The 20009-nt window shown below is 42.3% G+C and overlaps 1 protein-coding gene and 2 non-coding genes across 3 annotated transcripts; all 3 read left to right on the forward strand.

Moving 5' to 3' along the window:
* Positions 1-4298: 4298 nt before the first annotated feature.
* rps12 (ribosomal protein S12) lies at positions 4299-19108 on the forward strand. The gene is made up of 6 exons (XM_060938519.1): positions 4299-4353; positions 4478-4524; positions 12317-12433; positions 12634-12736; positions 18298-18399; positions 19020-19108. The coding sequence occupies exons 2-6, from the start codon at positions 4511-4513 to the stop codon at positions 19080-19082; spliced, it is 399 nt and encodes a 132-aa protein (XP_060794502.1). The 5' UTR covers positions 4299-4353; positions 4478-4510; the 3' UTR covers positions 19083-19108.
* Positions 12474-12556, forward strand: LOC132897246 (small nucleolar RNA SNORD100). The gene has a single exon (XR_009656295.1). It is a non-coding gene; the product is annotated as a small nucleolar RNA SNORD100 (small nucleolar RNA).
* On the forward strand, positions 12781-12860 carry LOC132897245 (small nucleolar RNA SNORD100). The gene has a single exon (XR_009656294.1). It is a non-coding gene; the product is annotated as a small nucleolar RNA SNORD100 (small nucleolar RNA).
* Positions 19109-20009: the final 901 nt, after the last annotated feature.

A 20009-nucleotide genomic window follows, 5' to 3' on the forward strand; every position in this document is an offset into this window, starting at 1 on the left:
ATATAACGAAACAAAACAAAAGACAATAGACAAAGACATAGTGCACTGACAGTGAATACAAGATGTGGAATGAACAAAGTAAAGAGGTAGATTTTTAAAGCGCAAATTAAACCCTTAAGTGTTTTATATGGTCTCAGTGATTTGAAGTATATACACTGTACCAATCAAAAGTTTGTACACTCCTACTCATTCATAGGTTTTTCTGTATTTAGACCATTTTCTACACTGCAGAATAATACAGAAGACACCAAAACTCTGAAACAACATATGGAACACATATGGAATTAGGTCCACTATTAAATTGGACTGAATTGGAAATGTTCAGGAGCAAGATTTGGGATCCTCCAGCGTAACATTGCAAGTTAAATAAATTTATTTGAAATACTTGAGGGGTGGCACGGTGGTATAGTGGTTAGCACTGTCGCCTCACAGCAAGAAGGTTCTGGGTTCGAGACCAGTGGCTGACGAGGGCCTTTCTGTGTGGAGTTTGTATGTTCTCCTCATGTCTGTGTGGGTTTCCTCCGGGTGCTCTGGTTTCCCCCACAGTCCAAAAACATGTGGTTAGGCTAATTGGTGACTCTAAATTGCCCGTGAATTTACTTATCCTTTATTTTACCAGGAATGTCCGATTGAGATACATATCTCAATATATATATTATCTCTTCTTCCAGGGAGTCCTGGCCAAGGTGGCAGCAAATAAAAAGTTTCAATATACATAGACAACATATACATAGAACATGCAATATTAAACACATATAAGCACACAGGCATTCCAAAAAATGAAAATAAAATAAACACAGACTAACAGACTAAGCACATAGACATTCCAGATGTCAACATTCCAGATGTTATGGACAAGAAAAAATAAAAAATGAATTAAAGATATAAGGGGTTAAAAATTATGAAAAACAATGGCACTGCTGTGTGAGAACTGAGTTTAAAAGATTTTTGAAGACATTTATTGAGGGTAGGGAGTCCAAATTTAAAGTATTTTGTAATGTATTTCACTCATGTGCTGCATATGAACTAAAGGCAAATTTGCCCAGTTCTGTCCGTGTAGGTGGAGACTGAAGGAGGAGTTTTACTGATGAACGTGTTCTGTAAGTGTTAGTGCAGAGTGTCAGTAGATTGCATATGTACTGAGGTAGTTTACCCATTAAAACCCTTTGGTGACTGACCCCTTGAAAATGGTTCCTCCAGGAACCATGACGTTTCAGTTGTCAAGACAACGGAAAAACTAAAATACAAATACAAATACAAGAGCATTTTGTTTTGTGCACAAGAGCATTGTGACGTATCTTTCTGTTTTTGTATTTTAGTTTTTCCGTTGTCTTGACAACTGAAATGTCATCGTTCCTGGAGGAACCATTTTCAAGGGGTCAGTCACCAAAGGGTTAAAGCCTTTGCAATAAATACTAGGCTGTGAGATTTCCTTCTAAGCTGTACTGATGTCCATTGCACCATGTCATATAGATTACAGTGGTGTGTTCTTGCTGCAGCACCAGTTACAAACCTCAAAGCAGAATGATAAATAACGTCCAGCTTTTTCAGATAGGATGAACATGCATGCATGTATATTATATCACCATAATCTAATACTGAAAGGAAAGTGCTCAGTACTAATCGTTTTCTGGCAGTGAAAGGAAAGCATTTTTTCAAACGGTAATAAAAGCCTAATTTAGGACTAAGCTTTTTCAATATACTTTCTATATGGACTCCAAATGATAACTTGTCATCAAGCCAGTTTCCAAGATATTTGAAAGAGGGTACCCTCTCTAATTGAGTGCCATCTGGTGTTAAAACAGTATACTCAGTAGAAGAGCATGAGCGAGTAAAAATCATAAATTTTGGGGGGGTTTTTTTGCATTTAACACCAGTTTTAATTTGACAAGGATCAACTGTAATGAGTTAAATGCACACTGTAAGGAATCCATTGCTACTTGCAGTGATAATGCAGTGGTATAAAGGATTGTGTCGTCAGCATAAAGGTGAATTTTTGCTGGATCTAAACCCATGCACATATTATTTATGTAAATAGAAAATAAAACAGGTCTTAAGATTGAACCTTGAGGCACACCAGTTTTTACTCTAAGTAAGGTAGAGCTAAAATCTTCTACAGCTACACACTGAGTTCTCCCAATTAAATAATTGGAGAAGCAGTCCAAAACAGTGCTACTGAAGCCTATAGCCTGTAATCTTTGTAATGCTGCACCTGATTTTTTGTTGTCCAAAGCAGTAATTATATCATTTGTGACAGAAGTTACTGCAGTTATAGTACTATGGCCCTGTCTAAAACCAGACTGATTTTCTCTCTCTCTCTCCTCCCCCCAAAAAAATCTGTCCGTCTGAGTTACATGTCGGTCCTGGGATCGAGATGCTGACCTCTTCTGCTCCTCGGACCTGCCTGATCCATCCTGGTGCCCTGTGTCTGGTTGGAGTCTCATCACATTGCTCCTGTGGAGGACAGCCCCATGTGGACAGTTGGGGGTCGTGCCTGGAGGACGCTCTGGACTCTTGCAGTGGTGTTTTTGTGGCTGGGGACTAGCCTGGCTAACGCGACTTCAAAGCTCTCTGAGCATTTGGTCTGGCCAAGCTATTAAGCCAAACCGTTTCCCAGAGCCCGTGGTTGACCCGCCTCCCTGAAATGCCTCAGTTTGCTACTGGTCGAAGCCAGAAAAGGCTGTGACGAAGCTTAAACCAATCACATCACTCTTTCCTCTGACGTATGTGACACGACGGGGCTAACTGGTAGATTAAACTCTTACCGAAGCTGGTCGGGAGCAAGGCGAAAACGTCCTTCCTTTCAATAAATACCTCCAGGGCTGCTCTTTGCTCCGTTTTTAATGAGAACTTCCCGTTGAATGCTTTCAATACAGCATCTACCGCTGTGTTAAAGGCTTGCCGCTGCTCCATGTTCGTGATGTGAATGAAGCGCTTCCGGCATAGATTCTGTAAACAATCTATGGCTTCCGGTCGCAGTTCTACTACGTCACTGCCTTGAACACGCCTCTACCCAGGGCCGTTGGAGATGCTCAAAGTTGATTGGTTCCTGATTTTTCGGGAGCTTGGAAATGCTGTAGATAGCCTGCCTGGCCAGACTAAGCTCGAAACAGGCCCTCGTGTTGCATCACGCTTAGGATGGGCGGGCCCAGGCTAGCTGGGGACTGCAGTTGACTTGCTGACTTTGGGGCTGCAGTTGACTTGCTGATTTCAGGGCTGCAGTTGACTTGCTGACTTTAGGGCTGCAGTTGTCGTGAACGGTTTTGTGCTCAGGTTTCCGTCGGTGGGGGGTTTATAGCATCAACGAAGCTGACTTTATGTTAGGACTGTTAATGTTATAGTCATGCTGTCTGTTGTTGCCCAAATGAGGATGGGTTCCCTTTTGAGTCTGGTTCCTCTCGAGGTTTCTTCCTCATGTTGTCTGAGGGAGTTTTTCCTTGCCACCGTCGCCACAGGCTTGCTCATTGGGGATAGATTAGGGATAAAATTAGCTCGTGTTTTAAGTCGTTCAAATTCTGTAAAGCTGCTTTGTGACAGTGTTTATTGTTAAAAGCGCTATACAAATAAACTTGACTTGACTGATTGGGGCATAAAATATTATTTTCAGACAAAACGTTTTTTAGTTGTTCATTTATAATGGATTCAAATAATTTGGATTCATATCTAGTTCATATCTAGAGTGTTTATACTGTTTATATTGTCTGTTTGAGTGTTTAGTCTGTGTGTAGTTCTTATCTAGTGTTTACACTGTTTATATTGTTTGAGTGTTTAGTCTATGTCTAGTTCCTATCTAGAGTGTTTATACTGTTGTTGTTTTTTTTCAGTTATTCTATTTTTTTATTTATTGCATTGCCTGTTTGCACCGTGGGTCAGAGAGGACTGAAATTTCATCTGTGCTGTATGTCGAGCATGTATAGCATATTTGACAATAAAGTTGACTTGACTTGAATGAGTTATTTATTATATTTTTTCCTAACCCATTTTTATTTATAACATTCTTGTATTTTTATATAATGTCCTTCAGGCTTTAATAAAGCTCATCATGTCTTTTATTTTGTCTCAGAATTTGAAAAAACAAACAGCGTATAGCGCCGACTAGTGCTGGAAATAAGCGATTAATTTCTGAATAAATAACGATTAAAAATATAACCGTATTATTATATTTATTAAACAAAATTCAAATAAAAAAATAAGAAAATGAAAGTAAAAACAAGTATCTATATACATGAACGTATTATTATTATTTTTTTTACGTTCAGGCACTTTGCAGGGCACCTTCCGGTCCTTTCTCCATTAAAACAGTGTTGTCGCAATTATGACGTCCTTTTTACTCGCTGTCACAGGGACGACTGGGTAAGTTTTCCGGTTCTCTGAGACAATCCGCTGTAAATAGTGAACATCCTTTAATAAAACCGTCCCAAAGTGTCGTCCAGGAAATAAATATTAACATGTCGGTGTTTGTGTGTGCTTATTTCAGAGTTTCAAGTCCAACGTCCATCGCTAATCAACAATGGCCGAGGAAGGGTAAGCGTGACTGCTCCATTCCACAGCAGGCGCTCGCGCCATGACACAAGTAACCAAAATGGGATAAAAAGAACCTGCACTGGTTGTTTACTTCATCTGCGTGTTGTAATATATGTTTACACACCTACAGTAGGGTGCATCAGTTGCCCTCACTTTCATAAAATCTGATGCATTTTTGTTTAGTAGAGTAACTTTATTGATCCCTAGAGGGAAATTAAAGTGTCAAGTAGCTTATACAAAAATACAAAAAACATATTAAGATACAGAGAGGGAAGAAATTACACTAGATCAACATTACACTAAATCAACACTAAATTACTCTAATTCAACAAAGAGCAAAAACTTCTAGTATGGTGCAAAGAGAGATATTAAAGTAAAACATTAAGTGAACAAATAACAAGTAAACAAATAGCAAGTGTCAGCCATGATAGAGGGGATGTGGTGTTCCTTTTCACCAATAAAGACATCCTGTAACATTTTTTGACCTTATTCAAAAGTCTAATGGTGGCACCATGAGGTTCATTTTTTTTTTTTGCCAAAAAACGCTTATTTTACAGTATGTTTTCGTGTAAGGTTTGAATCACAATGTTGGACTCCATTTATTGATTTCTTGTGACCCAGAGATCATGTTAAGAACCTTTGCAAGGGATTGAGAAGCATTAATGTGATTCATAATACATTTGTATTGTTTAAAAGTAGTTGAACAATGATTCAATGAACAGCTAAAACTCAAACTGTGCTTGATTATATATTTAGAATATGTACTAAAAATGTGTATCGAAGATATTTGGTATACTCTATAAGGTGCCATAATGTTTCATGAAAAGTGATGGAAATTTTGTCATAAAAGTCATAAAATTGAGCTCCTGGTGCCACCATTAAACTTTTTGAATTTTGTCAAAATATTTCACCCAGTGTGTTTTCTAACCAAAAGGAACATAAAAACAAAAATGCATCATGATCGGAGGAACTTTTCATTTTTAGGGGGCAACTGATGCACCCTAACATACATACATTTTTTTTTTTTAAAAATAAATACATAACAGTAGCAACAAAAAGTTGATGTGAATGAAGTTCGCTGGTTAACTTGGATGTTTATTAACTGATGCTGATCCTTGGAGGAAAATTAGTCCTTAATTTGCTTCAGTGCAAATAATTCTTACTTATTCCTGGTCATATCTTTTTAAACCTAAAACTAGTTTATGCATATTAGATATTACGGATGGAGTGTTGAGTCACACATTTCCTGTTCAGATGTATTAACTGTGTTTGGTTGTATATTTATTGATTTCTTTATTAATCCTCTAACTGTCTTTTTCTGATTTTTGTTAAATGGGGTCCTTCATTTTAAATTATTTGCCTTGAGACACTAAGCAAAATCTCTTATAATAAATGTCAAAGCATGAAGCAAGCTTCAAATCAGAATTAACGTCCTTATTGTTTTTGTATCTTGAATGATTCTATACCACCACGAACCTCCCTGTCGATAACCTGCTCTGCTAGCACTTAAGAAATTTCTGATTTAGGCCTGGGAGTTTTAATATCTGGGGTTTTAAGTCTTATCTGATGTGGGAAAGAAAATGTGGCCATGCGTAATTCAGTTATTTAGTTTATTTGCACTTGTGCTGTCAGATTGACGCTGATTTTACACTGCAGTTTCAGCAGTGTGAAGATTAGCACGCGTTACTCTATGAGTCCAATAAAACGATGGCTGAATCCTCCTCCAACAAGCTGTGCTGTAATGTCAGGCTATTCAATGAAGGTCCTTTTAATGATGGATCTGGGATGAAAGAAGGCTCTTATGTTTTACATCACTCAGCATGATCCAGGTTTGCAGAAACACAAACAAGTCCTCGGTATAATAGCTGTGTTCCTGCTGATGCTTGTCATTGCTGAACATAATTCATCAGTGATGAAGAGAAAATTACTACCAGGCGTCACAGTGATTAATGTATTTGTCATCTTTATCATTATCATAAGTCATTTTTTTTTTAATAGAAATCCAACCCCAGTGAAGAGACGGCAGGGAGCCGGAGTGGAAACAATGAGCACATGATGGCGGCTAATAAAAATCACCTACACACAATGACCAAATAGGTGCCAAGCTTTTAAGCCGCATCGCGACTGGTCAGTCGGCCTGCTGTGGTGGTGTAATTCTCTTCGTGAACCAAACAATGGCTCAGTCTAAGCTGATGAAGTTTTTTTGGGTGGGCTCCTTCAAGCACTGAAGATGGTTTCAGGGCTGAAGGAGCCACGGGGGAGGCATGCTCAGAGCCCTGCCCGTCCCGGAGTACATCAGTGTCGATAATACAGGGGTTGGAATATAGTTTAAAAAAAAAAAAAAACCTGAAAGTGCTGTCAGCTGCAGCAAGCAACTGAAGGGAGCTATGTTTTGGGCGGCATGGCATGTTTAAAGTTGTACTGCCTTTCAGATTTTAAGTGTTGGTCATAAAAATTTTTCCTGACACCTAGTTATTTTTATTAAGTGGACCAAAGGTTACTGAATTCATATCACAGACTTCCAATCTTATTAGTTTTTTAAAATGGAACAATTAATGGATTTATCTCCACGTGGCTCTAAATTCCCCACTATTTTTTCCTGCTTCACCATGACCCAATTCAAGATACTACATCATGCATCACGTGGTGGGCTTTCCCTGTTCACGCAAGGCATTGTGGGATACAAATTTGAAACAGGAGAGAAAAATGGAGGACGCGAGTGTGCAAATGAAACGTGAAAGAGCGACTACAGTAACAAAGAAAGCGAGAAGAAAAGGCGTTATGTTATATACGAAGGAAAGGAAACGCAGGACCAAACTAATAAATATGGGCGCTCAGCGAACACCTCGGTGTGATCAGCTGTTCGTTTAGCGACAGAATGATGGAACGGTCAGTGCACGCTCAAAGGGAAACCTGTAGATGCGCATAGACACGGACTTCCTCTGTCTGCTTGACTGCATGAAGCGAGCGATTTCATGCACATTTGCTTTAATCTCTTCAAATTAAATAACTTCCCAGCCACAGAATGGCCTGATATTTCTGTAATATCTCATAAAAACGTTTCACAATGACCAAATTTCAGAGGGAACTAAATTTCACCGAATTTATGAACTCGAAAGGCCGTCTCGCATTGCGTTCCTTTGGCAAACGTATGATGAAAAATGCTGTGTTGTGCTGTTTGGTTTGTAAATCGATGGGAAAATTCGAATTCTTTCACTGTTGGTTGTTCCAGGATTCTTCTTGATTCTGTTCAGACGCATGCTCATTTCGATGAAAGAAGTTTGGGGTCAGTGGACCGGGCGAATGGGAGGAAAAAAGGGCGTGAATCAGAGAGTGGCGCGGTCGTGAAAGCTGTGAAAACTGCGTGTTATCTGGCTAAGAAAACCCGTCCTAATTCAGACTTGGTAGACTTTCAGATCGCCCAGGGTGTTAAAGGCTTGCGAGAGCTTCATGTTGATAAGTATACTAATGCCGCTTTTCCACTACCAACGCAGCGGAGTCGGGCTGAGCCGTGCCGTGCTGAGTGGAGCTGAGTGCGGCTGTTGGAGTTGCATTTCGACGACAACCGCGCTGAACCGTGCTGGCTGGAAGTGGGTGGACACATTGGGTGGAGTTAGCGAAAGTGGATGGACGTCACGTGATGTTGTTAAGCAGCGCAAACAGTGACATCAGTGATCTTTTAAGCGGTAGTCTCACGACCCGGATAGTAAACAATAAACATGGAGGACATGGAGTCGTTAGTGTTGCTGGTCTTGGTGCTGTGGCTTGTTGTCACCGACAACGCCAACAGATACTGGCAAGAGCGTATAGATGAGGCGAGGCGCATAAGGCTTCAGAAATTCTCGTAATTAGGATGCAGTGCTGCAGCACAGCAACCTATGGGCTCCCCTAGGGGAGCCCATAGGTTGCAGTGCAAAGCACTGCAACTATTGTTCTTCTACGTATTTCTTCTTCCTACGCAAATTTTGATTTCGAATAACTCAATAACCGTACGTCGCACACAGACAAACAATATATCAAAACGTGCGGCTCGATCGGACTCGCTATGCTATTACTTTTCTCTACAGAATACGATTTTTTCGCGACGTAGTCGTGAAAAAATCGTCGAAAAAAACCCCATTCATTTCTATGGAATTAATTGAAAAAAAAGCACTTTTTCAACGTTTTTCAAACGTCCGCTGCTCTGGCATGCTTTAACCTAGAGACGTGATTCAAACTCTAAAACGTAGGAAAACTTCTCCTCTGTGGATCTGGCATTCAACTTTTCTGCTAGGTTCTACACTTTCGGATCAGTCCCGGCTCAAACGCCATGTGGGTTCTGGGAGAAAATCCGGCTTTTGAATGGGTGTCTATTGCGTTACACACCAGTGAAGGTCGTTATCTTAGAGTGGAGAGAGGTTGAAAATAAAGCTCAAACTTTCTCGCTTAAACTGTGTTTTCAGCCACAAATTTCACTCTACAGACATGATTTTCTCAAAAGTAGTAGGAAAACTTGTCCTGATTCACACAATGTGTCTACCTAAACGATAGGATTTACAGTTTTTGAATGACAAGCGTCAAACTGAGGACAGGGCAGCTGACAGCCCTCATTGACACCCATTATAAACCTGAGAGAAAAGTCACTCGTTTTTAAATCGCTCTAGTGTCGTTATTTTTAAGACTACAGACAAAAAAATACATCATTTTATTCAGGAGACCCTTCTAGCGCTCACTGTGAAAGAATTTTGTGAATAGCTGCTTCCGTTGTCGAGTTATTTGTCATTGTTTGAGGCCTGGTCCTTCGTAAAACACAGCACAAAATTCAAGACCTTGTGTGTCTTAGCTCATTGACACCAATTATAAAAGTGACAGAAAAGTCTCTAATTTTTAAATCGCTCTAGTGTCCTTATTTTTAACACTACAGACAAAAAAATACATCATTTTATTCAGGAGACCCTTCTAGCGCTCACTGTGAAAGAATTTTGTGAATAGCTGCTTCTGTTGTCGAGTTATTTGTCATTGTTTGAGGCCTGCTCCTTCGTAAAACACAGCACAAAATTCAAGACCTTGTGTGTCTTAGCTCATTGACACCCATTATAAAAGTGACAGAAAAGTCTCTAATTTTTAAATCGCTCTAGTGTCCTTATTTTTAACACTACAGACAAAAAAATACATTTTATTCAGGAGACCCTTCTAGCACTCACTGTGAAAGAATTTTGTGAATAGCTGCTTCCGTTGTCGAGTTATTTGTCATTGTTCGAGGCCTGCTCCTTCGTAAAACACAGCACAAAATTCAAGACCTTGTGTGTCTTAGCTCATTGACACCCATTATAAACGTGAGAGGAAAGTCAATCATTTTTAAATCGCTCTAGTGTCATTATTAACACTACAGACAAAAAAATACATCATTTTATTCAGGAGACCCTTCTAGCGCTCACTGTGAAAGAATTTTGTGAATAGCTGCTTCCGTTGTCGAGTTATTTGTCATTGTTCGAGGCCTGGTCCTTCGTAAAAATCAGTAGAAAACTCCATACCTTGTGTGACTTAGCTCATTGACACCCATTATAAACATGACAGAAAAGTCTCTCACAGTCTATTCAGGAGACCCTTCTAGCGCTCACTGTGAAAGAATTTTGTGAATTTCTTTTTTTTGTGGAAAAAAAAAAACGGCCTCGGTCGGCATGACACTTCACCTTAGCCGCCCACTTTATTAGGAACACTTCTGTTCGTACATACAAACTACAAACACACTTCTTAGAGTTTAGAGTTTATTTTATTTTTAAAAGGGACAGCGCACAAATTAAACATTATCCTTGTGGTAAGGACAGATGTCTGTCCCAGGTTATAGCAGTACATGCTAATTTCCGCCTGTAGTCACTTTGTTTATGCTCTTGAATAGCTCTTCTTCATGACGGCTGCTGTCTCAAGCACACACATAATCATTGCATTGAAACATCATTGCGGGTCACACATTCACGGCCAGCAAACATGCGTGACCGAATTGCTTCGCGCACTGCATCCTCTCACAATTTCCCCCGGGGAATTGTCCGGTCTAGTTCGTAATTATTCTTCTTCCGGGTTTGCGGTGTTTACAGATCCCAGCGTGCTCGCGGGGCGTGTGTGGGCATGTGAGGACACTCCTCCTCACCAATCAGTGCACAGGGAAGTGTCTGCTCACGCCCCCAGCCTCACTCAGCTCGGTTTGGCTCGCTTCAGCCCCACTCCAAAACGGTGCGAGTTTTAGGGGCTAAGCAGGGCTGAAGCGAGCCGAGTCGTGCTGTTCTTTGGTAGTCGAAACACGAGCCGTGTCGGGCTGAAGTGAGCTGAAAAAGGGTAGTGGAAAAGGGCCATAACTATAGGCATAGTGAAGAGTAATACTTTTTTTTTTTTTTTTTATACTCCTGCTCCAGGGGGTGGGTGTACTGGTTTACCTCTGTCCGTCTGAAACACGCTTTTTCTCAGCAACTACTAATCCTAGCCACTTGGTACCAAACTTCAGCCTGGGGTTCTGTAGTGTTTACCGTTTTCAGGTCTGTCGCACATCGACTTCCTGTTTACCGACTTTACGGAACACACGGTGGATTTTGATGCTGTTTCAAGAAGCAAAATAATATTTCAAAATGTCAGTTTCCCAGGATGCTGTTTGAAATCCCTGGGGAGAGACACTGCTCTTTACTTCCTTGTTTTAAGGTTAATTATTTGTTGAAGTCAACATTCATAATAAGTCTCCTATTCCTTCGACTGCTTGCGTTCTGATGTAAGCGAGAGCGGGGGGATACGGAAGTGAGCAGTGGCTCACAGTTGAGCTTGTTTTTCGAGGAAAAAAGTAGAGAATATTTTTCAGAACCCGGGGGGATCTCTGGTGAGGGAGTAGTTTAGAGAAAATACACACTTTAAAAGCAGAAGAGTTCAGGGTTGTTTTGTGGTTTCTCAAATTCAGAAACGTTAAGATGTTTCTCTCACAACCCTCTTTCCACCGAGGCAGTCTGAGAGCTGGCTTTGACCGGGTTCTTAATCTCGGACCAGTCAAGAACTGGTTTGAAAGGGGCACCAACACTTTTTGAACCAAGAATCGCTTGTGTTAGGGGGTGGGGGTGGGATTATCGTGACCAAGATGATCAACTGAAATTGTGTTTGGATGCCAGTGTCGACTCGCAAAGCCAGGAGTGACGCTTGTAAAGAGATGATTTGGGGGGGGATTTCTGGGAAGGCTGTGATGTAATGATGTAGTTCTTTGGCCTGTGGAAAAGCAAATGGGTTCTTTATAAGGCTTGCAAGTTGAACCAGGAACTAGAACTTGGTTCATGATGGTGGAAAAGGGGGTATTCATCTCTTCCATCTCATGCTTTATTTTTACTTTTCTCCACTTCGTCTACTGTATTAGTAGCTCTCTCGTAAGTTTCGTATAATTTGACGCCATCCATTTCTTGCTGGTTTTTAACTCAGTGCTCACAATTGAGATTTTAATCCCCAAAATATTCGGACAGTACCAGAACTAACTTCGTTAAGCATTTTAAGATTGCCGATCTCAACTCGTGACTGTACGGTGTAAAGCCGGCTTTGCTTCGAATGAAAACATTGAGAATATCTGGAGAGGGGGGTTGGAATTTGAGCCTTTACTGCTGTTAAAACTGTCTTTATGGTGTGTGTTGAGTCCTCGGCTGCTGTGATGACTCTTGGTCTTTAGTCGGATACCCCTTCACTCTCCATGAGTGAGATTTCTGGTCTGAGCACGCCGCTGGACAACATGGCTGTAAACACGGTGTTTTGTTTCTTTCCCCTTGTAATGACTTCCTGTCTTATTTGTGCACAGCATCGCTGCTGGAGGTGTGATGGATGTGAACACCGCCCTGCCCGAAGTGCTGAAGACCGCGCTCATCCATGACGGACTCGCTCGTGGAATCCGGGAGGCTGCTAAGGCTCTGGATAAGTAAGAACCTTGGGTTGGCTGGGAAACATTGTCGTCAAGCTGCATCTCTGATGATAATTTGGCTCCCTCTACTGAAGCCTCTGAGGAAAACTGCCACTCGAACCCATTTTATTCTGAGGTGCTGGGGAGTTTTAGTTCTCAGCGGACCAGTTGGTTTAAGTTTGCCTCATTTGTATGTTCCCTCTCTCCTTTATCGTCAGGCGCCAGGCTCACCTGTGTGTTCTCGCTGCTAACTGCGACGAGCCCATGTACGTCAAGTTGGTGGAGGCCCTGTGCGCCGAGCATCAGATCAACCTCATCAAGGTACGAGCGCCTCACTGAGTTCTTCCTACACAGCTGGGCTTGGGTGTGTCTGTGATGATAACTAGGCTCCCTCTACTGAATCCAGTGAGGAAATTGCCTTTGTCACCCTTGTTACTGAGACACACTGATGAGCTGCCTGTAAAAATCCTTCTGTTTAAGGGTCGAGTCTTTAGCTGGGCTGCAGAGTTTCCAGTTTGAATAACACTTTGTGCTCCTTGCCTTTAAAGACCTCTGCATGCTCTTGCGACAAGGCTTTCGCAGATAGCTTTTCGCAGACAGTTGTAATTTATTGTTGAGCGGGGAGTTGTAGGCGTGCGCGATGTTATTCACCGGCACAACGGAAGGGGGCTTGAAGTCACTAGGAGTAGTTGGTGGGTGTGGTTAGTGGAGTGTTTATCCTCCAGTTACTTATAATGACTAGAACTTTTTTTTTACAATGACTAGAACTGGAGTCGTATAGATGTCCGTACTTCCTCACGTCCTCAATCAACCGCTCTTCGTGCTGCTCCATCTTCGCTTGTGTTTTTAAAAATGGCGGCCGGGAAAGTAGGGAAGCGGAAGTGCGTGTACAGCAGATGTGGAGTGGACCAATCAGAGCCCTCTTGTCTGCGGCGCTGTCTGCGAGGCTTCTGCGGTGGTCACAATTTTTGGGAGGTGTGCGCAGAGCGTCTTCGAAGGTGGGGGGGGCTACGCAGACACTGTCTGCAAGGACTGGGTTGTCAGCATAAATTGGCCTTAAGTCTTCCAAAAAAAAAATCACCATGCACTTGTCTTCCCGCTAGACAAACAATAAACAAGTCTGCAGTTAGCAATACATATTAACGCCATAAAACAAACTCGCCTCGCTTGGGTGTCAATCACGAATGATTATCGACAATGGTGATCGTTAAAGGTGTCATTCCACGACAAACCGTTTAATACTTGCTCTTTTTGAAATACCATAGGTCACTCCGAGTTGCACATGCATGCTGCACGTGAAAATGTTCTTCTACCCCCATTCCCTGTATCAGCCTATGAAAGAAAATAGACGGAAAAACGAGCGAATCAGAAAAAGCCCTACGAACTTGCGTCACTTCGAAAATTAGTAGTCATGGCCTCGCCCATAACCCACTGGAGGGAGCGTCAGTGCTGTTAACCAATCAGAAGCGATATGTTTACATGTCATGAATATTCATGAGTAAGAGCTGAAATCCTGTCGTTCTGTCCCCACCCACTCCTCCACCAAACTAGAACAGCCTGAAACAGGAGCACCACAGCATTTTTTTCACCAAAACCGGCTCACAGGGCATTCATTCATACTAGAGACCACCGCACAATTAATGAAAAAACGATGCAATGACACCTTTAATGTTTAAAAAAAAAAATCCCTTAAAAGGACTGAGTTAAGAGCTTTGAATCTTGACACCGTAAACGTTGTTGTGGTGGCGACGACTCAAATGCAAGATGCTCTCAGTCGAAGAGGATCTTCATATCCTGGACCGTCTAAGGCCCTGGTCATGCGATGGGTTTGTGAATCCTAGATGGAAACACTGGTAGCGTCACCAATCATATGATGGACGGCGAAAGGTCTGAGCTTTGAGGATTTTTTTTTTTTTAAATGCCTCCGCCGCCGTAAGGTGCAGGAGGCATTATGTTTTCGGGTTGTGCGTCCGTCCCGAAACCTTGTGAACGCGATATCTCAAAGGCTAATGAAAGGAATTTCACCAAACTTTCACCATTTGTGCACTTTGGGACAAAGGTAAACTGATTAGATTTTGAGATCAAAAGGTCTAAGGTCAAGGTCACTGTGAGGTCAAATGTCTGTCCAAAAACCTTGTGAACACAATATCTCCAAGGCAGATGCAAGTAATTTCACCAAGTCAAGATTACTGTGAGGTCAAATGTCCATCCCCAAATCACAACTTAATAAGGTGTGTAGTCTACCGGGCGGAGGCGTCCCCGTCGACGTCAAGTTCTATCTAGGTTTTTATTTATTTATTTTGCGCGTGCATCTCCGCCTCGTGAGTGGCCAAAAATGTAGTGGAAAATGAGAATGCATGCATTGAGGTTTGTTGGCGATGGATGTATTTTGTCTGCAAACTGAGCGGCGCAGTTGGGTTTGGGAATACTTCCCGAAGCTCTGAAGCATCTCCACTAAAACCAGTGTAGGAAATTTATGGAAAGTATCAGCCAGACCACAGGGCAGGCAACTCTGAGAAGTTGCCTGCCCTGCTCAAAAGTCGCCTGCCCCAATTTCAACTATAATCCGCCGTAATATCGCATAATTTTTGAAAAATTGTAAAAGAGGCAATGCATGTAATGTTGTATCATGCATGTAATTTCATATATTCAGTTTAGTTTTATGATTTATTACTGGTATTTATGTATATAAATATGTGACCTATGTTTGAGTTCCTATCTAACAAAAAATAATGTGGTGTTAAGGCCTCTGCATGCTCTTGCGACAAGGCTTTCGCAGATAGCTTTTCGCAGACAGTTGTAATTTATTGTTGAGTGGGGGAATAGGCGTGCGCAATGTTATTCACCGGCACAACGCAAGGGGGCGCGAAGTCGCTAGGAGTAGTTGGTGGGTGTGGTTAGTGGAGTGTTTATCCTCCGGTTACTTATAATGACTAGAACTGGAGTCGTATAGATGTACGTACTTCCTCACTTCCTCGATCAACCGCTCTTCGTGCTGCTCCATCTTCGCTCGTGTTTTTAAAAATGCCGGTCGTGAAAACAAACCAAACCGGGAAAGTAGGGAAGCGGAAGTGCGTGTACAGTGGGTAGAGTGGACCAATCGGAGCCCTCTTGTCTGCGAGGCTTCTGCGGTGGTCACAATTTTTGGGAGGTGCGCGCAGAGCGTCTGCGAAGGTGGGGGGGGGCTACGCAGACACTGTCTGCGACACTGTCTGCGAGGACTGGGTTGTCAGCATAAATTGGCCTTTAGCGCTGCTGTGTACCCTATCCTGCACACTATGTACCCTTCAACCCCTAACCCACTCTCTGTAGTATGCTAGCTGGCTTGGAACATAACTGCATGTGGGGCAGCTTCTGTGCATTGCTGCGTGGGTTGCTAACCAGGCACATTTTTGAGAGGTCTTCGGTTCAGGTGGTTTTATCCCAAGATAGTCATACAAAGTTTTCAGATATTTGGAACAATTAACAATCAATTTTATGTGATATTTTGACAAAACTCATGTGGTAGGACGCTGGTTTTCAAAGTCACAGACATAGATGTGACTTGGGGTGGATTTCACCGAGCTGTGTGTATCGAGCTCTCTGATTGGCTGAACCTCCGAAGCAACAGCCAATCAGAGCGCTCGTTTCATTTCTAAGCGAAAACAATATGGCCGCGCCCGCGTCGGTAAACCAACCAACAATCTAGTGAAAATGTCTTGAAAAGTCCTTCAATATGATGAAATATTGAGAGAACGATGAACCCTGTCAAAGAGGGACCGCCCGTGGGGCTGGCAACTTATAAATTCATTCTGCCCTTGCTGCAAACTGACCGCGACGGGCGGTGGGGCGGGCACCCATTTCCTACACTGCTAAAACCCCTCATTTTCGTCCATAAAACATGGCGAGCTGTAGTGTGACCGTAGCCTAAAGCGTGGTGAGAGAGTGGTGAATTTGTCTAAAGAAAATGGGATCCTGAAAAATTCAGCTTTAAGAGAGAAAGAGCTGGGAGTTCGTTTATAACTGCAGTTAACGTGACGTGGCTGAAAAAGGAGATGCAGCAAGCAAACGGCAGCGAGCGACTCATTTCCTTTGAGTGAATTAAGCATAAATATAAATTAGACACAGTTTGTATTGTTTTACGTAAGAGTGAGTTTGGTGTGAGAAGTGGGTCTATTTCAGTATTATGAACTTTTTTCGGTGTAATGAGTCATTTGGACGTCCCCAAAGGAGGTTTTTTTTTTTTTTTAATAGCGGAGCTGCAATGTAATGCGTTTCTACCAACCTCCCAGCAATACTTCATGAATACTTTCAACTCTTATATGAAAGTCTGTTTACCAAAATAAAGAAATTCCACCTGAAATGTTTTACAATTTTAGGTATCTAGTTAAATTGGAACTGGTTGCTTCCATTTAGGTTGTCATTATTTGAAGTTACAAAACAAGTGCCTTAATTTATCACATCATTGATGCATCAAGTTGCACTGAGCACATCAGGGGTCGCGTGTTCGTCCCAGTCAGACCTGGTCTAGTTTGCTATGTGAAGTGACCAGGTGCTCATCACGGTGATATTTGCATTTGGCGTTCATCTTTGACTCTGACGTTTAAAAGGTCCGTGGGAGCTGTTGCTGGATCCTCACTGCCTTTCTTATGAACGTGACTTCTGCAAAATCAAAGCAAACACCGGGCTGACCATTCAGCTGAGGCGATTGATTGATTTGTTACTCAAAGATTAAAAAAAAAAAAATCTTGATAATAGTGCCAAGTTCAACTTGTATAGTGCCTTTCTCGTACCCAAGTTCGCTTTACAATTAAAAAAAAAAATCACCAAAAAAGGGTTGTGATGTGAGTCCAGTGGCGTAGCTGCCCACAAAAGGTGCACACAGGTGTAAATCCCACACCACCTGCACAGCCATTGTGATGCGACCGGGCAACATCGCTCAGAACACCGCGCCATGGATCCAGAAATTGAGCACAAACACCGTTACACAGAACGCTGGACAACCCTGATGTCAGATACTCCTTTTCCACCAAATCAGTTCCAGGGCTGGTTCGGGTTCGGGGCTGGTGCTGGTTCACAACTCGTTCAACTTGCGAGCCAGCTGAGAATCAGTTTGCTTTTCCATAGCTCGGGGTGCTAAGGGGAGCCATGTCATTACGTCGCTGTATACGTCAGTTACGTCGCTGCGTTTGCATAAACCTTGGTGCGAACATCGAAGCAACAACAATAATGGATGACTTTGCGTTTGTACAGCCGCTGCTTCTCGTCGCTTAAAAATGGCGATCTTTCGCGGTCTTGCGACTTGTTGTTGGTCTTAACAACTCCGCCCCCCCGCTGACGTAAGCGGTTCTTTCCTCTGGCCCAGCAGAGAGTTGGTGCTAGCCTGGAACCGTTTTTTCTGGCCCCAGAGCCAGTTCTTTGTCAGTGGAAACAGAAAACCCGGTTCCAAACTAAGCACTGGCCCTGAACCAGCCCTGGAACTGCTTTGGTGGAAAAGGGGCAAGAGAGAGCAACGAGCTCACTGCAGTCCATATCGAGCAGCACAGCCATCACCCATGGTAGACCCAGGCCTGAGGTAACCAACGCCCAAAACTGGGTCTGGAGCTGCACCACAACCGGCAGACAAAACATTCAAACAAAGAACAAACCTCATACAGTCTCAAAAATAAAAAGCTCCGGTGAGAAGCGTGCACAGTGTACTCAACTGGAAACGGGGTGGCGGAGGAGCGAGTTCTTTGGGTACTAAAAAGGTAGAGAAAGTCTAAAAGCTGCATGAAACTCTGACACTTCTCTGTCCTGAAGAGTTTAGAATTTCCCTACTGCTGCTTTGCTTGATGCAGTAAATTATTAGGGATGAAACCTCGCACTTTGATCAGTTCTGTGCCCCGCCCCCCCCCTTACAGGTTGACGACAATAAGAAGCTTGGTGAGTGGGTGGGTCTGTGCAAGATCGACAGGGAGGGCAAACCCCGCAAGGTGGTGGGCTGCAGCTGTGTCGTCGTGAAGGTGAGTGAGATTTTTTTTCAACTTGTTTATGAAATCAAACCTGTGAGCTCGTTTTGGAGAGACGAAGACGTGAAACGTGACTGCTGGTTGGTTTGGAGCAGGTGTGCGTTCGCCAGATCGAGTCCAGACACTCGCTTTCTGTGCCATGTGGCTGTTTTTGTTTTCTTACTGGCGAGAGAACGAGCCTGGATCACAAGCCTCAAGATCTAACCGTGGTCTTTGAGGTCCCCAGAAGGGCAACAAACTAGTTTTTAATCTGATATTTAAAATAAAGAGCGTAGGGGTCAGAGGCTGCTGCTTTTGCACAACAGTGGTTTTTTTTTTTTTTTTAAGACTGATTTCCAGGATTTTCCCAGGAGGAATCAAGTGCACATCTGATCAAGTGCTGTCTAGAATAATTTCTCAATCCTTTATTATACAGATTTATCTTTAATGCTGTAGTTTTGTCGCTCTTGCTCATGGGGGGGGTGATTAATCAGGTCATGGTGTATTATCGAGTTGAGTAAAAATGAAAGGCTAATGTGAAGCTCATTAGCTGGACTTGATTGCTTTTGTATTTAAAATATACACCTTGATGTATTTTAACAAACAATGCAAACTTTTTTTTTTTTTCTCTGTAGGACTACGGCAAAGAGTCTCAGGCCAAGGATGTCATCGAGGAGTACTTCAAATCAAAGAAATGAAGAACTGAATAAAAGCCTTTAAGAGATTTGATGTGAAGCGTCTTGACTTTAAGGAAACTTTCGGTCTGTTCAGGTTCTCTGAGATCACCATGTTCTATATTGGAGTCATTAAATTCTGACATTTTAATAGGAACCAAGCTTTATACCTGTAGACACTGCATTTATATCCTATATAAAATTTTATAGGGTTTCATTATTGGGTAATATGACAAGTGTTGAGCAGCTGGTTTTTATCTCTGTGGCTTACTGTGCCAAATGTAGCTGCTTGAACTGTACAGTACTGAACAACTTGGGTTTTATTTGTTGGATGTGAACATAAGGTCAGCACTTCCTGTAGGAACTTTGCAAAATCATAGATTCTGTTCTATTCAACTTCTGCTTCTTAAAAGCTAAGAAGCCTGCTTAAAGCTAGACTGCCTTTCAATTTCATAAAATTGGTGAAATGTGGTCATGGTGATGTTTATTCCTGTAATATCTCAAAATATCTGGCCATTCTGTGGCTGGGAAGTTTTATTTAATTTGAGGGGGTCCCTGAGCAAATGTGCATGAGATTGCACAGTCGAGGAGGTCCGTGTGCACAGGTTTCCCTTTGAGCGTGCACTGACAGTTAGTTACATCATTTCTGTTGCTAAATGAACAGCTGATCACACCGAGGTGCTCGCTGAGCACCGATATTTGTTTGTTCCTGCGTTTCCTTTCCTTCATATATGACATCTCGCTTTCCGTTACTGTAGTCAATCTATCACGGTTCATTCGCACACTCGCGTCCTCCATTTTTCTCTCTTGTTTCAAATTTGTATCCCACAATGCCTTGTGTGAACGGGGAAAGCCCACTACGTGATGCATAATGTAGTATCTTGTATTGGGTCATGGTGAAGCAGGAAAAAATAGTGCAGAATTTAGGGCCATATGGCCTTCAATTCATTA

Source organism: Neoarius graeffei, chromosome 13 (genome assembly GCF_027579695.1).
Source record: "Neoarius graeffei isolate fNeoGra1 chromosome 13, fNeoGra1.pri, whole genome shotgun sequence".
NCBI classification, from domain to species: Eukaryota; Metazoa; Chordata; class Actinopteri; order Siluriformes; family Ariidae; genus Neoarius; species Neoarius graeffei.

Coding starts and splice junctions, on each gene's coding strand:
- rps12 (XM_060938519.1), top strand. Junction 12,434..12,633: donor GCTGCTAAGGCTCTGGATAA/GTAAGAACCTTG, acceptor CTTTATCGTCAG/GCGCCAGGCTCACCTGTGTG. Junction 18,400..19,019: donor GCAGCTGTGTCGTCGTGAAG/GTGAGTGAGATT, acceptor TTTTCTCTGTAG/GACTACGGCAAAGAGTCTCA.